Genomic DNA, 16,216 nt, shown 5'->3' on the forward strand with positions numbered 1-16,216 from the left:
TGTGCCCATCTGCCCCTAGGGAAGGGCAAAACAAATATATACCTATTATATCTTGTTTTGGGTGGGGGCAGGGGGGCCACTAGACCACCAGGATCTTTTGTGTATGAACGGGGGGTGGATAAGTGGATGGGGGGGCATCTTATGTAGCCCTCCCTGTTGGCAGATTTCTGCCCCTAGGAAGGGGTATATGAGATGCCCACATCCACTTGGGGTGAGGGGAGAGGCCACTGGAAATATTGTTAGAGCCACCCCGCACCCAAGCCTGGGGCAGTACGTTTTGCCACCCACCTGCGGCCAGATGGTCACACACATGTGCCCATCTGCCCCCAGGGAAGGGCAAAACAAATATATATTATATATTATAACTTGTTTTGGGTGGGGGTGGGGGACCCACTAAAACACCAGGATTTTTGTGTTTGGAAGGGGGGGTGGCCCTCTCCGCCACCCTAAGTGGATGGGGGCACCTTATGTAGCCTTCCCTGGGGGAAGGTTTCTTCCCCTCGGAAGGGGTACATGAAGTGCCCCCATCCATTTGGGGTGGGGGGGTCCACTGCAAATATTGGCAGAGCCACTCCCCAAGCCTGGGTCAGTACATTTTGCCCCCCGAGGGGCAGATGGCCACACACGTGCCCATCTGCCCCTAGGAAAGGGGCAAAACAAATTATAACTTGTTTTGGGTGGGTGTGGGGCACCACTGAACCACCATAGATGTTTTTAGTAGAAAGGGGTGGGTGGCCATCTCCCCCCCATCCCAAATGGATGGGGGGCATCTCATGTAGCCCTCCCTGGGGGCAGATTGCTAGTTTGGGGTTATCAGTGGGTTAGCCTTTTCCCTTTGCGCCGAGGTAGGTGCAACCACACATATGAGGTACCGTTTTCGTTGGGACACCTGTACTGAACTGTATACCTCAGGACAATTTTAATTACAAATACCAGGATTAGCAAAATGCCCCTGGCATATATTTAGAATCCCTAAACCCCGACCCAAGGCATTGATTATTGTTAGAAGGACATGCAGCAAACTCTTCAAAGTCTTGCACCTAGTGTTTCAATAGTCTACCAAAAATCTAAACATGGCCACAGCTGGTACCAAAAGTCTTCATTGTGTTTGTCTTTATCTATGAAGTGCAAAACATGGCAAAAAGATGATAGCTTCAAGGCACGGGAAACACAAATAATACGGTCACTGAAATAAAGCATGAATATTAAATAACCCATATAAAACATGGTAAGGGTAAAGACAATAGAGTAATAAAAGGTACCACTGCTACTATCTTCAATAAGGTGATAAGAGAACATGTGTTCCTTTGCTTCTAGAGTAACTCGAGTTACATACTCTCTAATGCTGGCAACTGTACCCTGACACTGGTATTCCAGTGATGTGTACCGCAAATGGCTAAAGGTAATCACCTTGTCGTAGACTCTAGCTAAAGCTGAATCGGAAGATTCTCTTCTACAGTACAAGAAGGAGCTCAAGGCCCTCCTCTTCAAAGAATGGCTCCTTCCTAATGCCTAGGTCCACATATCCTTCACTCTCCACCTAAATGGAGACCGGTCTCCCCCTGTTTCCTCCCCTGATTGCTTGTAGATCCCCTGCAGCCAGATTGACCTCCCTCCCCCTCTCCTGTTGTTAGCTCTGTGCACCCTTGTATTGATTCCTTGCCGTCTGCTTCCCTCACTATTGACTTCCCAGTATTACCTGTAATGTGCTCTGTTGATTGCTAAGCTAGGTTTGTTTTTTTGTTTTATTTGTTTATATAGCACGCTAAACCCTGGGGTAGCTAGGCGCTTGACTTGTGTAGCTGGTTAGATACATGGTATAAGTAAGATAAAGGCATATAAGAAATTCCATTGTACATACATGGGGAAAAATAATACAGGAGTATAGGGTGTTACAGTGTACAGCTTGGAAGAGTTTACATAGATGAAAGCTGTGCAGTAATATAGGTATTTACATTAATATACAAGAATTTAAATGTTGGATGCAGAGTTGTAGCGGACATTTACCAAGAAAACAATAATCTGTGTGTGGTTCCAGTATGTACTTTAGGAGAGAGATGTGGTAGCAAAGAACCAGGTTTTGACTTTGAAGCGGAACATTGGGAATGAGTGTTCATCTCTTAAGGCTGGGGGCAAGGAGTTCCAGGCTTTTTAGCTGCTAGGACCGGGACGCTGGTTCTGCCCGATTTTTGGATTCTGTATTTGGGGATGGTCAGGCAGTGGGCATAGTCGGTTCTAGTGGGTCTGGAGGTGGTCTTGGTGCCGAATTTTTGTCAGCCAGGTATTTCGGGGCGGTGTTGTTGAGGCATTTGTGGGTGATCATGAGAGTTCTGAAAGTGCTTCTGTCCTCTATAGGAAGCCATTTGGCAGTCTATCTGGCTTGGGATATGTGGTCAAAGCATGGTATGTTGAGGGCAGCTCTGAGAGCGTTATCTTGTATGATGTGTAGCTTGTGGATGTTTTGCTTACTGGTACCTAGATAGAAGGAGATACAGTAGTCAAGTCTAGATAACATCAGAGCTCTAGGTCTGCGCTCAATAGATGCCATGATAACAATAATAATACAAATCATTCCATTTCGGGCTGTATACAAATCACAGACATGTAGGATATGAGAAGTGTCACAGAACATCTCGTATAGCTAAGCTTCTGTGGGCAACGTTGAACTAGCAGCAACTCATTCCACCTTCTTTGCTCACAAATGGGCGGACTACTATGTTGATCGAAGGGCCTCACACTCTTATGTGTCCTTCGTTGGTGCCCATTATGGCCCAAGCTATGTTGACCACACTCAAGCATCCAGACAGGGCATATCTGCCAGCTCAAGGTAAGGACGTTAAAGTCTTCCCTTGTCTCCTCTGCAGAGAGCACCTTTGAGATAACAATGCTCCGTAGTAGTGTTTTTGATGGAATGTGTACCGAAACAATTCTATTGATAAAATGAATCAACATATAGAGAGGGGGGTAAGGGAATAAAAGGGGTACAAAGGGGTTTGGGGTAGTGTTTAAAATGCTTGTGAGTGAAACTCTTCAAACAGAAGAAAAAAATCAATGAGTAGGCAAACGAACATAGAACCATGTGCAGGGCAGTATTCCCAGTAGCACAAGTTGTAATGGGTGCCCATCAAACCCTGGTCATTCTTTAATCGTTGTCCCACTTGGGTCTTCCGTTCACAATTACATATTCTTAGGAAGCTTTTTCAATCACAAAAGACTTTTTAATGCGCCCCTGGAATTAAATTTTATTGTAAGACCTTATGCCTTAGTGTTTATTAGACAGTCAATCTGATTTAATCCAGGTAGTGGTATTGTTGAATATTTTGGTTGTTTCTAATTCAGACATCATGTAGCTTTTTTTGTTTTTTGGGTTCTTCTCCGTCTGGACATTGCATTCTTCAGTCCTTGAGTTGTTTTGAATGGTGCGTGTGATTTCATCTTCCCTCATCATCTAACACAGGGTTAAGCTTTGAGCTTGGCCAAGTACCCACATGGTAAGTCTGGGGTCCCGTGCTGAGAGATGCTGTTTCAGCCCTGTGTATGTATAACATGCCACCCAGATTAGTCTGCAGCAACTAACCGCATGCACCGCACTTTTACAAGGATTGTCTTGTCTTTACAGATGTACTTGCGATATCAGCATGCAGGAATGGCATAAGTGGATACATGGACAGAGAAATCAGTCCTCAGTAAATTAATTCATCATTGTAGGTTTTTTGGATTTCCCACAGCTGAAAGTTCCTCTTTTTGTGTTCTTATTCCTGATTTATCTCCTAACTCTGGTTGGAAACCTCTTCATCGTGCAAACTGTCTGTTCCAACAAGCAATTGCACACGCCGATGTATTTCTTCTTGACAAAATTGTCTGTTCTCGATATTAGTTACACAACAATTTTTTTCCCAAAAATGTTAACCCACTTCTTTCTGGACAGAGAACCCACTCCTCTGTCTGAATGCCTGTTGCAGGTATATTTCTTTTTGGCCATGGTGTCTACAGAATTCCTTCTTCTTGCGGTTATGGCGTATGATCGGTACTTGGCCATCTGTAATCCCTTACGATACATGCTCATCATGAACAAGACTATGTGCATCTGGTTGGCTGCTGCAAGCTGGAGTATTAGTTTCATGAACGCACTCCCGCACACTGTCCTAATGTCCAGACTCTCCTACTGTGGGTCCCACACCATCAACCACTTCTTCTGCGATATAACAGCCCTGATGAAGCTTTCTTGCAGCAGCACACACGTTATTGAGACAATTACCTACATCGTTGGTGCATTAGTAGGGGTGATCCCATTTTTATTGATCATCACATCTTACATCATGATCATCTCGACCGTCTTGAAAATCCGGTCTTCGGACGGGAGGTACAAGGCTTTCTCCACCTGTGGCTCTCACATTACTGTGGTCATTTTATTCTATGGAATGATTTGTTCTACGTATATGCGACCAACATCAATGTATTCAATAGATGCCAACAAACTATCATCATTGTTATACATTGCTGTTTCTCCACTCTGTAACCCTATCATATACAGCCTAAAAAATGAAGATTTCAAAAGGATCCTGAGAAAGGCAACAAATAGAGTGTAAGCTGTAATTACTTTCACGCGCTTACGTCTATAAAAACCGTAGAGTAAGTATGAATCATTGACGGCATGTTACAGAATGAGACACTGTGCAGTATTATTATTGGGTTTCTTGGGTCACCAATTTTTAGCCTTCCAATTTGGTCTCAATAATACAATTTATGTTTTTCAATGAAGCCTTGTTTCCCTATGTATCTGGTACAAGTCCTCGTTCCTACAGGAATGGACCTTTCTAATAGCGTGTACAGTGGTCTAGCAAACAGAATAACCTATGAATAAACTGTGGATGATACAGAATCAAGCTACACAGACGATACTATGCCTCAAAAGACAAGATCATATTATTATTTGTTATATTTGTAATGTAAGGTTCTTTTGTATTGTGCCTCATTCCAAACCATGTTGCTTAAAGGTGCTGAAAGAGTTACAGAGGCAAACAAAGGCAATACAGAAGAAAAAGAGCGACACAGCAAAAGATTGGGTATAAACCTGAAGTATACTTTTACAATTACAGTTCAAAATATGTCAAAACATGCACAATTGTGATGGTGTATCCTACCCTGAAAATCTCTGAGGAATTAACAACACAAAAGCTTTCTGGAATTTGTCTTATACTGAAAATTGGTCAGGGGAAAATGGTGCAAAATCGTTCTTTTGCATATGAAAGGGTGAGGCAGAAGGGTTTATATGACCAAAAGCAGAATCTTCCTGCGAGAACTAAATGTGAAAGTACACATGTACTGTTATTGTAAAGGGTTGGTAGGATCATAGAACATTTAATGAGTTGCATTGGGGGATGCTTTCTTTGAGAGCTATGTTTTTAAGGTAGTCCTTGACGTTGTCAAGATTGTTATTCGTATGCAGTTCCTTTAAAATAGAGGTTCAACAGGTTGGGCACAAATGAAGCATGTGTTCCTTTGTGTATTCTGCTGTGATGAGCTTGTTTCTTTCCCGATGGACTTAGAGGCCTTCCTGGCATTTATTTCAAGTCAGGGTGAGATGTTGGGTATGTAACTTTGAGTGGGATTTTATAGGGACCCTGAGACAAAACTGGTGAGAAACAAGCAGGGTTTAGTGTGTAGGATTTGGCTTTGAGCAAAGGTCAAGCCAAGAAATGAATACATCTCCTTAAAAGATTGTGAGGCTAAGGAAAACTGAACAGATGCAAGGAGAGGCCATAAGGTTTGTGAAATGTTCTGTCTGGTGGTGGTTAGGATGGGATAACCCTGAGGCAAACAAAACAGCAAGCCCTTGACCGTTTTTTGGCTCTACTGTACTGTCCTGAGACCCCCCTCCCCCTGGTGATGACAAAGTATTATCCAGTTCTCTGGGCTGAATTTAACACACCTTCCAAATTATAGCTATAACCTAGCCTGCTCATTTCTTACAATCTCTTCCTTTCTCTTAAGAAGCCAATCCCACCAGATCAGGATTATGGTGCCTGGATATCCCGTCTCTTGTGTTATCTGTGCAGTGTGTGTGGGTGTGTTTCCTTGAGCCCCAGCAGTCTCCGTATCCAGGTCCACCAGGCATTTCAATGTTGCAGTTAAGGTACCTGGCCGTCTCCCCAATGAGGGACCCATTGACTCTGCATTTAACTTCTTAGCACCCACTCTCCTTTCTGGAATTCTCTGCTTAGCAAATTCTTGGTCTTATTTCTGGATCTCCTTCTCCACCACCTTCTGCCACCTTCCTCCTGCCTCTCTTGGTATTGGCCCTTTTCCCCACCGTGTCTCCTTATTTTGCTGTTCACATTCCTCCTCCCTGCACGTATGTGTTCCCTCCTCAGCTACTTCTTTTTTCCTGATGTTTCCTTCCTCCTTCCTTCTGATTCTTTCCTTGTTCCTTCCCTCCACCATGCTTTTCCTTTTAAATGCTGGGCCAGTGAGGGCATACGCATACCCTTGGTGTTCAAGTTCTTGGATTGCTTTGAGATAATTGTCCACATCCATCACCTGGATAAAATTGGAATCATCCCTCAACAGTGTGCGGACCTGTGGGCTGAAAGCCCAAATGAGCTAGAATCTGTTTTAAATCAGGCAGCCTAATAATGGTAGTTATCATATTTGACCATGCCTCCCCCCATCTCTCATGTGTGTTCTCCTGTTCACATCCCGAGTTGCCACCTCCGACTGTGTTTCGGAGGTGATTGATGTTCTGCGGTCCATTCCACATGCCACAAATACATGCAGGTCAGTTTTCTTAGCTCCTACTTCATGTTTGTGGGATGCAATGAACAAGTGGGTTCATAGGTTCCCAAATCAGCTGTGTAAATACTCTGCTTCTGCTCCTTCTGGTGTCACGCGTTATGCTCTAATTCAGAGGTTGGCAATTGGGGAGAGGTTCTGAGGATCTGCCGTATACCACCTCAGGTCTGGGCATCATTTGGCAGGTGGCCACCCTGGCTCCTAAGTTTCCTCTCACCTCACTTTATGAACCCTAGCATCAGACTTTGCAGAGTAGCTGCTAAGGTTCCTTGGCCAGCTGTTGTGGAGAATGTCTTCCCTGATGCTCATTAGCTGGTTATACAGGAAATCTTGCATTTCAGAACAGGCAATGCACCAGGCAATGCACCACTTTAGTATCTTTACTGACAACACCACATCTTGGATATAGAGACCAGCATGTCTCAAGTAAAATAACTTAAAGTTCCAATGACATGTAATTCACAAATGCTCATATCTTTATTTATTTATTTGTATTTATTTATTTTGCATTTGTTATTCGCTTATTCAGTAAGTCAATTCTGATTGAAAGCACCCACAGGTCAACATGGAGGGAACATGGGATTGAAAACAATAAATACAGTGGAAGATAAAAGGCAAACCTACTATGCCATGAGAGTATTGAGAATGTGCAAGTGCAGCGAGAACATGGGAAGTGGGAGTGGGGTAGGTGTGGGAATGTCCATGCTCACGGGTGAGCAGCACATGAAGTGCACAGTATGGTAAGTGCTATGTGACCTAGAGCCAGATTGGGTGGATAGTGCAAGCCTAAAGGACGATGGCTGGTGGGTGCCGAGGCAAGTGCTGCGGGGAAGGCAGAGGCTGGGGCGATTGGGTGTGGGAGGCCAGGACCCAAAAGGATACATAGGGGCCCTGATCACCAATCACAGCGACTGTGACATTAGCAGAGAAGGGAAGACGGGAAGTAGGAGGTGAAGAGGAAAGTCTTGAGGAGCTCCTGATCAGGACATAGAGGAAGGGGAAGGCTGTTCCGTAAGAGGAAGCCAGCTGAAGAAAGTGATCACTCTTCGGCCCTCTGTTTACAAAAATGCTTTACACACAGAGTTCGTGCCAAAGGACCATAGAGGTCTAGAGGGAGAGTATTTAGTAACAGAAAGTTGCAGGTAGCGTGGTCCCAGGACCCAGACAGCCTTGTGGATGAAGCAGAGGGATATGAATTTAATCTATGCAGCAACCAAGCGCCAGTCAAGAGTTTTTAGGGCAGGAGAGATGCGATCCATGCGCCTAAGGCCAAGAATAGGTCTTGCTGGCCTATTCTGGATTAGCTGGAGGCATCATAGAGTGGAGTAAGGTAGGTTCAGGAGGAAGCTATTGCACTAGTGAAGTCTACAGAGAACCAGAGCTCAGATAAAATTGAGCCTCTGGGGGAAAGTGAGAAAAGGGAGAATACCTTTGAGAAGGAATAGTTGAAAGTGGGACATCATGGCAATGTCCTGAGTGTGAGGGAGGAAGGAGACAGAGGAGTTGAAGATGACTCCAAGGTTTCTGGCTTCAGATGTAGGAGCAGGGGGAGAGCCCATAGAGGATGGCCAAAGTGAGGGGAAAAAGAGGGAGCAGGGGTCCCAACGGAAATTATCTCAGTGTTGCTGGCATAGAAGCAGAGATTGCTGGAAGTGCACCAGAACTGGATGGCAGATAGTCAGTCGGGATTGATGGAAGATGCAAGAGGGTCAGTAGGAAGTTTGAAAAAGAGTTGTGTGTCATCTGCGTAGCACTGGAAGTTGGAAGAAAAGGAGGAAATGAGGAGTGCCAGCTGAGCAAGGTAAGTGTTTAAGAGCCAGGCGGGAGAGGTTTGAACCCTGGGGAACCCCACAGGTGGAGAAGGAAATAGATGAGGAGAAGGTGATCAAAATGACTTGGGACTAACGGTCAGTTAGTTAAACCTATCTGTATTGGTAAACCTTGCCCCACTGATAAGCCCTGTAGCATGTTCTAATCTACCAAATTGATCATTTAAACCCAGCCGCTGGCAGGGACTGCACAATGCGAGGGACATGTTTGCGCCATCCCATATGCTGTCAACCAATTCTCTCCTACGCTTGGGGAATATTGCAGTCAGGGGCGAACCAAAATGGACGAGTCCAAGTTAGAGGTTTAGGTGTCCGGCGTTGTTCTCAGCAGAGTGAATGTCCCAATATTGTGGCTGCCCAATATTCTTTCAAACTGTGTCACTTAGAGGGGTCATCCAAAATCCTGGATTTGTGGTTTTGGATTAGATAATCTTTGCATATACTGGCTTGGGTGCGTGACTTTTATCAACAACTTGTAGTCACCAATTTCATAATAACAACAGTTTATCTGCGACTTAAATGCATGTTTTTAGGAAACTTAAACCTTCTCAAAGTTGTGTTTACGGTGAAAACATTGAGAAAACCTCTACACGTGTTTCTCCACTTTAATCTCAGTGGATCACCGGGGGGGTTTGTTATATTTGTTGAGTTCGTCTAAAGAAATTTTTTTTTTTAAAGGAAGCATAAATCGGAAGCAAATATCATCTAATTTTGTTATTATAACTCAAATTAACCGCTAGTTGTGTTCTCAATTGGTTTTCTACTGTGGTTCAAAAATATTAAATTACTCACCCTTGTATCTGTATCTGTGTCATTGTTGTGCCTTGAAATTTGGAAAAGGAACAGAGTGTCTTGCAATTATAGGTTAGCCTTGTGGGTAAATTGGTTTCAATTAGCAATTATAGTGGATACGAATGAGGATGCATTACTGAGTGACCGTGTTGTTCTCCAAGTAATTCTAACCACTTGTGGCAATGTCTAACCTGTATATGGACTTGAAAAGGATTGGATTGTCCCGAAAAATGTGAAAGACGCCGATCTGCACTTCTCTCCTACCCCTTGCAGGGAAAAACATTTCCCTCTGCTGCTGAAACCTATAGCCGCTCACTATCAGCAGTTCAGAAAATGGTTGTAATCTGAAAGGAGACAAAGTAATTGAAGACACTATAGTGCCTAAAGATGCTTTAATAATCATATATCATACCCCAGACCTATATATATCATTAACTGTATCAGACCATAGGGTCTGTGAGGCAATCTTAGTATTATTTTTTTTTTTAATCTTTATTTTCATTTTCAGCAACAAAGAAACATAGTACATACAAAATAATAACAGGTAAGTCGCTAACAAACTACAAAGCGCATCATATAAAAAACTTCAATAAAAAAAAAAAAATCACATGTCTATTAAAATCTGTTAACCCCATCACAATTCAACATAGTCCACAAAATAATTGCAATTAACGACCCCACATTCACGACCACAAAAGACCACATAGAACAAAACACAAACACCGACCCTCACAACATATTTCTTAGACTAGATACAAATCTAATACATATCATCGAATTAATCAAAATTCACCCATAAAGATCAATGAAATTTCCCCATTGTTCATCATAGCATGTTTCTTTGTGCAACTTACAAAACATAGTCTTCTCGTAAGTAGAAAGAACTTGCACCTCAAAAATCCAGTCCTCCACTAATGGTTTCTTCCTCGTCTTCCAGACCTTCAATATCTGTTTAGTAGCTACCAATAAAACTTTAGTAATCCAACACGATGTTACTCAATCGATTTTATAATCATTGCTCGGTAATTGTAAAATAATTGCAGATGGGTTCCTTGGATATGCAATGTCCCAAACCCGATCAATCCTATTAACCACATCACTTCAAAAGTGCTTTACTCTCTCACAACTCCACAACATGTGAATCAAAGTGCCCCTCTCCTTCCCACAACCCCAACAACTATCACAATCAATCATACCCAAGGCACACATACGAGCTGGAGTCCAATAGATTCTACCCAAAATCCTCTGATGCGTGTAGCGTAGTTGCAAATGCGCTTTAGCCCTAACTGAGACTCTCCAGAAGTTTTCCCATTCAACTGGTGTCAATTCTCTACCCAGTTCCTCTGTCCATGCTAACCTCAATTTTTCCCATGAATTAGTCCACTGCACATCCAATTGCATAGCTTTCAAAATATCGGATACTTTTCGTGATCCACAGGCCAATAGATCGAGAACCTCAGGTGCCCGCAATGGCGGAGCTTCCATGATTCAAATCCTTTCAGATATCCAACCCACCAACTCACCATACCTCCTTAACTCTCTGTTTTGTAATCCAAGTTTTTCTACTCGCCTTTCAAAGGAGACCATTCCATCCTCTCCCCAAATATCACCAACCTTCAAAATACCCCTACAAATCCAACTTCTCCAATTCAAAGGTCTATTATTAATCTGTAGACCTGGGTTGTGCCAAAGGGAGGCCTCCTTGTAGATAATGAACCCTTGCCCATTTCCCACTATTAGTGACGTCAATGCCCCTTTCGTCGCCAAAATTGTTTTCAATCACCTTAATTTCCCAGGCAACTTTCCAAACGAATACAAACATTAAATGTCGTATGGCAAGATTTTTTGCATTTCAATGTGAACCCACCAAGGCGTCTGGTTCGGCTCACCAACAGAATAGCTAGACACCTTTTTTAAAAGGAAACCATTACAATAATTTTTAAGGATCGGGTATCCAAAACCCCCCTCCTTGACACTGCGAATCATAATATAATGTGGAAGTTTGGCCCTTTTGCCCACTTCCCAAAGAAAATCTTGAAATAATCTATCTAACTGCTGCAACACCTTCCTTGTGAAAAGTAAGGGCAATGATTGGATAACATACAGGACTTTTGGCAATAAAATCATTTTAACCCTTTAAGTGCCATGGGTATTTCTCCCCAGTGCCAGAGCCTTTTTTGGTGATTTTGGTATGTGGCCATTCAATGGCTTGTAACTTTTTCGTTACATGAGATAACTCGGCCAAATTTGGCTCCTTTTTTTCCCACATGGAGGCGGTCGTAACACCACCCAGGAATCCCAGGTTGCTGTAGGGAGGTGAGAGAAAATAAGGAAAATGTGCGAACATTTTGGGTTTTTTCAAAAAATGCCAATAAAATGATGTACAAAGAAGCCTGTGGTTTTTTCCTTGTAAGAGCTAGGAACAAATGGTTTGCTGTGCTGAGTTCCCCAATGTGTTGGCTTTCAGGAACAGGTTGAGTGGAAATGGAAAAAAATTATTTTGATGGGGTTATCAACCGTTTGGTGAGAGGTAGGCGATTTTTGCCATTTTTGCCAATTGGACATGCATGGACGGAATGGAAGAAAAGGGCAGGAAAGCCAAATTGGAGGACAGAAAGGCATATATTTCTGAAAAGTAGACAAAATTCCAAGTTTAGGAAGGGATGATTTGCATAGGTCAGCCAACAACTAGGTAGGGGAAACTGCCATCGAATGGGGGAAAAGCGGGAAAATGACTGAAAAAAAAGGTATGTGTTGGACATGGTTGGCTTGGTACGGCAATGGCTTCTATGAATTTTGAGAAAAGCAATGCTCCGCTACATTCCCCCGACTCTTGCAGTTAGGAGAGCATACCATTTTTGTAGTGTTTGTACAAAACAAGCAATACCACAAGCCAAACACTGAGCCATGGTACACAGGAGTTTTACGCTCACGGCCTGACCAGACGCACTTAGCATGTGTAAATTGGGAAAACCAATGTGGTGAGGAACGGCAGCCATACATTTTTTGAAAGAGCACAGGCAGACCTTTTCAAGGGTAGGTGACTTGTGCAGGTTACAAAAGTGTATGGTGGCTAAAGCAGCGACTAAATGTAGGTCACATTTGGGAAAAGAAAGGGTTGTGAGACAAAGGGCTCCAGCAAATGGGTCAAAACGTTATGAAAACCACACAAACACAACACATGGCCTACCGTCCCGTGTTCCCACAGGTGTCCCGATGAAAACGGTACCTCACATGTGTGGGTGCACCTACCTGGCCGCCAAGGGGAAAGCCTAAAACACAAGTAACCCCAAGTCTGTTTTCACACCGGAAATGTCACACTCTCACATCATACAGATATGGGCCTCGGGTGTCCAAGCCACCGAGGAAAACAGGGAACCCCATGCATTTCCGAAAAGAGGACACCCGTGGGAATCCGCAGAGGTATGATATGCCCAAATTGCCCCAGAATTTATTACCCAGACACCCCTGCAAAGTCCGAAATGTGGGGAAAAAAACGCTTTTTCCGCACATTTCGCATGACGCACCCATCGAAACACGCCCCCAACAACACATGGCCTACCGTCACGCGTTCCCACAGGTGTCCCGATGAAAACGGTACCTCACATGTGTGGGTGCACCTACCTGGCCGCCAAGGGGAAAGCCTAAAACACAAGTAACCCCAAGTCTGTTTTCAGAGGGAAATCTCAGACATTCTGCCGACCGGCACAATGTACAGATATGGGCCTCGGGTGTCCAAGCCACCGAGGAAAACAGGGAACCCCATGCATTTCCGGAAAGAGGACACCCGTGGGAATCCGCAGAGGTATGATATGCCCAAATCGCCCCAGAATTTATTACCCAGACACCCCCGCAAAGTCCGAAATGTGGGAAAAAATACGCATTTTCCTCACATTTCGCTCGACTCACCCATCGAAACACGCCCCACAACAACACATGGCCTACTGTCCCGCGTTCCCACAGGTGTCCCGATGAAAACGGTACCTCACATGTGTGGGTGCACCTAACTGGCCGCCAAGGGGAAAGCCTAAAACACAAGTAACCCCAAGTCTGTTTTCAGAGGGAAATCTCAGACATTCTGCCGACCGGCACAATGTACAGATATGGGCCTCGGGTGTCCAAGCCACCGAGGAAAACAGGGAACCCCATGCATTTCCGAAAAGAGGACACCCGTGGAAATCCGCAGAGGTATGATATGCCCAAATTGCCCCAGAATTTATTACCCAGAGACCCCTGCAAAGTCCGAAATGTGGGGAAAAAAACGCTTTTTCTGCACATTTGGCTCGACGCACCCATCGAAACACGCCCCCAACAACACATGGCCTACTGTCCCGCGTTCCCACAGGTGTCCCGATGAAAACGGTACCTCACATGTGTGGGTGCACCTACCTGGCCGCCAAGGGGAAAGCCTAAAACACAAGTAACCCCAAGTCTGTTTTCAGAGGGAAATCTCAGACATTCTGCCGACCGGCACAATGTACAGATATGGGCCTCGGGTGTCCAAGCCACTGAGGAAAACAGGGAACCCCATGCATTTCCGGAAAGAAGACACCCGTGGGAATCCGCAGAGGTATGATATGCCCAAATCGCCCCAGAATTTATTACCCAGACACCCCCGCAAAGTCCGAAATGTGGGAAAAAATACGCATTTTCCTCACATTTTGCTCGACTCACCCATCGAAACACGCCCCCAACAACACATGGCCTACCGTCCCGCGTTCCCACAGGTGTCCCGATGAAAACGGTACCTCACATGTGTGGGTGCACCTACCTGGCCGCCAAGGGGAAAGTCTAAAACACAAGTAACCCCAAGTCTGTTTTCAGAGGGAAATCTCAGACATTCTGCCGACCGGCACAATGTACAGATATGGGCCTCGGGTGTCCAAGCCACCGAGGAAAACAGGGAACCCCATGCATTTCCGAAAAGAGGACACCCGTGGGAATCCGCAGAGGTATGATATGGCCAAATTGCCCCAGAATTTATTACCCAGACACCCCTGCAAAGTCCGAAATGTGGCGAAAAAAACGCTTTTTCCGCACATTTCGCTCGACGCACCCATCGAAACACGCCTCCAACAACACATGGCCTACCGTCACGCGTTCCCACAGGTGTCCCGATGAAAATGGTACCTCACATGTGTGGGTGCACCTACCTGGCCGCCAAGGGGAAAGCCTAAAACACAAGTAACCCCAAGTCTGTTTTCACACCGGAAATGTCACACTCTCACATCATACAGATATGGGCCTCGGGTGTCCAAGCCACCAAGGAAAACAGGGAACCCCATGCATTTCCGAAAAGAGGACACCCGTGGGAATCCGCAGAGGTATGATATGCCCAAATCGCCCCAGAATTTATTACCCAGACACCCCCGCAAAGTCCGAAATGTGGGAAAAAATATGCATTTTCCTCACATTTCGCTTGACTCACCCATCGAAACACGCCCCCAACAACACATGGCCTACTGTCCCGCGTTCCCACAGGTGTCCCGATGAAAACGGTACCTCACATGTGTGGGTGCACCTACCTGGCCGCCAAGGGGAAAACCTAAAACACAAGTAACCCCAAGTCTGTTTTCACACCGGAAATGTCACACTCTCACATCATACAGATATGGGCCTCGGGTGTGCAAGCCACCAAGGAAAACAGGGAACCCCATGCATTTCCGAAAAGAGGACACCCGTGGGAATCCACAGAGGTATGATATGCCCAAATCGCCCCAGAATTTATTACCCAGACACCCCTGCAAAGTCCGAAATGTGGGGAAAAAAACGCTTTTTCCGCACATTTCGCTCGACGCACCCATCGAAACACGCCCCCAACAACACATGGCCTACCGTCACGCGTTCCCACAGGTGTCCCGATGAAAACGGTACCTCACATGTGTGGGTGCACCTACCTGGCCGCCAAGGGGAAAGCCTAAAACACAAGTAACCCCCCAAGTCTGTTTTCACACCGGAAATGTCACACTCTCACATCATACAGATATGGGCCTCGGGTGTCCAAGCCACCAAGGAAAACAGGGAACCCCATGCATTTCTGAAAAGAGGACACCCGTGGGAATCCACAGAGGTATGATATGCCCAAATTGCCCCAGAATTTATTACCCAGACACCCCTGCAAAGTCCGAAATGTGGGGAAAAAAACGCTTTTTCCGCACATTTCGCTCGACGCACCCATCGAAACACGCCCCAACAACACATGGCCTACCATCACGCGTTCCCACAGGTGTCCCGATGAAAACGGTACCTCACATGTGTGGGTGCACCTACCTGGCCGCCAAGGGGAAAGCCTAAAACACAAGTAACCCCAAGTCTGTTTTCACACCGGAAATGTCACACTCTCACATCATACAGATATGGGCCTCGGGTGTCCAAGCCACCAAGGAAAACAGGGAACCCCATGCATTTCCGGAAAGAGGACACCCATGGCAATCCGCAGAGGTATGATATGCCCAAATCGCCCCAGAATTTATTACCCAGACACCCCCGCAAAGTCCGAAATGTGGGAAAAAATATGCATTTTCCTCACATTTCGCTCGACTCACCCATTGAAACACGCCCCCAAAAACACATGGCCTACCGTCCTGCGTTCCCACAGGTGTCCCGATGAAAACGGTACCTCACATGTGTGGGTGCACCTACCTGGCCGCCAAGGGGAAAGCCTAAAACACAAGTAACCCCAAGTCTGTTTTCAGAGGGAAATCTCAGACATTCTGCCGACCGGCACAATGTACAGATATGGGCCTCGGGTGTCCAAGCCACCGAGGAAAACAGGGAACCCCATGCATTTCCGAAAAGAGGAC

At 45.2% G+C, this 16,216-nt stretch overlaps 1 protein-coding gene across 1 annotated transcript; it reads left to right on the forward strand.

Moving 5' to 3' along the window:
* The first annotated feature begins 4,013 nt into the window (after positions 1-4,013).
* LOC138579805 (olfactory receptor 5V1-like) lies at positions 4,014-4,589 on the forward strand. Its single transcript, XM_069650035.1, has one exon. The coding sequence runs from the start codon at positions 4,014-4,016 to the stop codon at positions 4,587-4,589; it is 576 nt and encodes a 191-aa protein (XP_069506136.1).
* Positions 4,590-16,216: the final 11,627 nt, after the last annotated feature.

This window comes from Ambystoma mexicanum, chromosome 3p, assembly GCF_040938575.1.
Source record: "Ambystoma mexicanum isolate Mex_15411 chromosome 3p, UKY_AmexF1_1, whole genome shotgun sequence".
Taxonomy (NCBI): Eukaryota; Metazoa; Chordata; class Amphibia; order Caudata; family Ambystomatidae; genus Ambystoma; species Ambystoma mexicanum.

Bases quoted from the DNA above. Each gene is read 5' to 3' on its own strand.
- LOC138579805 (XM_069650035.1), top strand. From the start codon at position 4,014: ATGGCGTATGATCGGTACTTGGCCATCTGTAATCCCTTACGATACATG.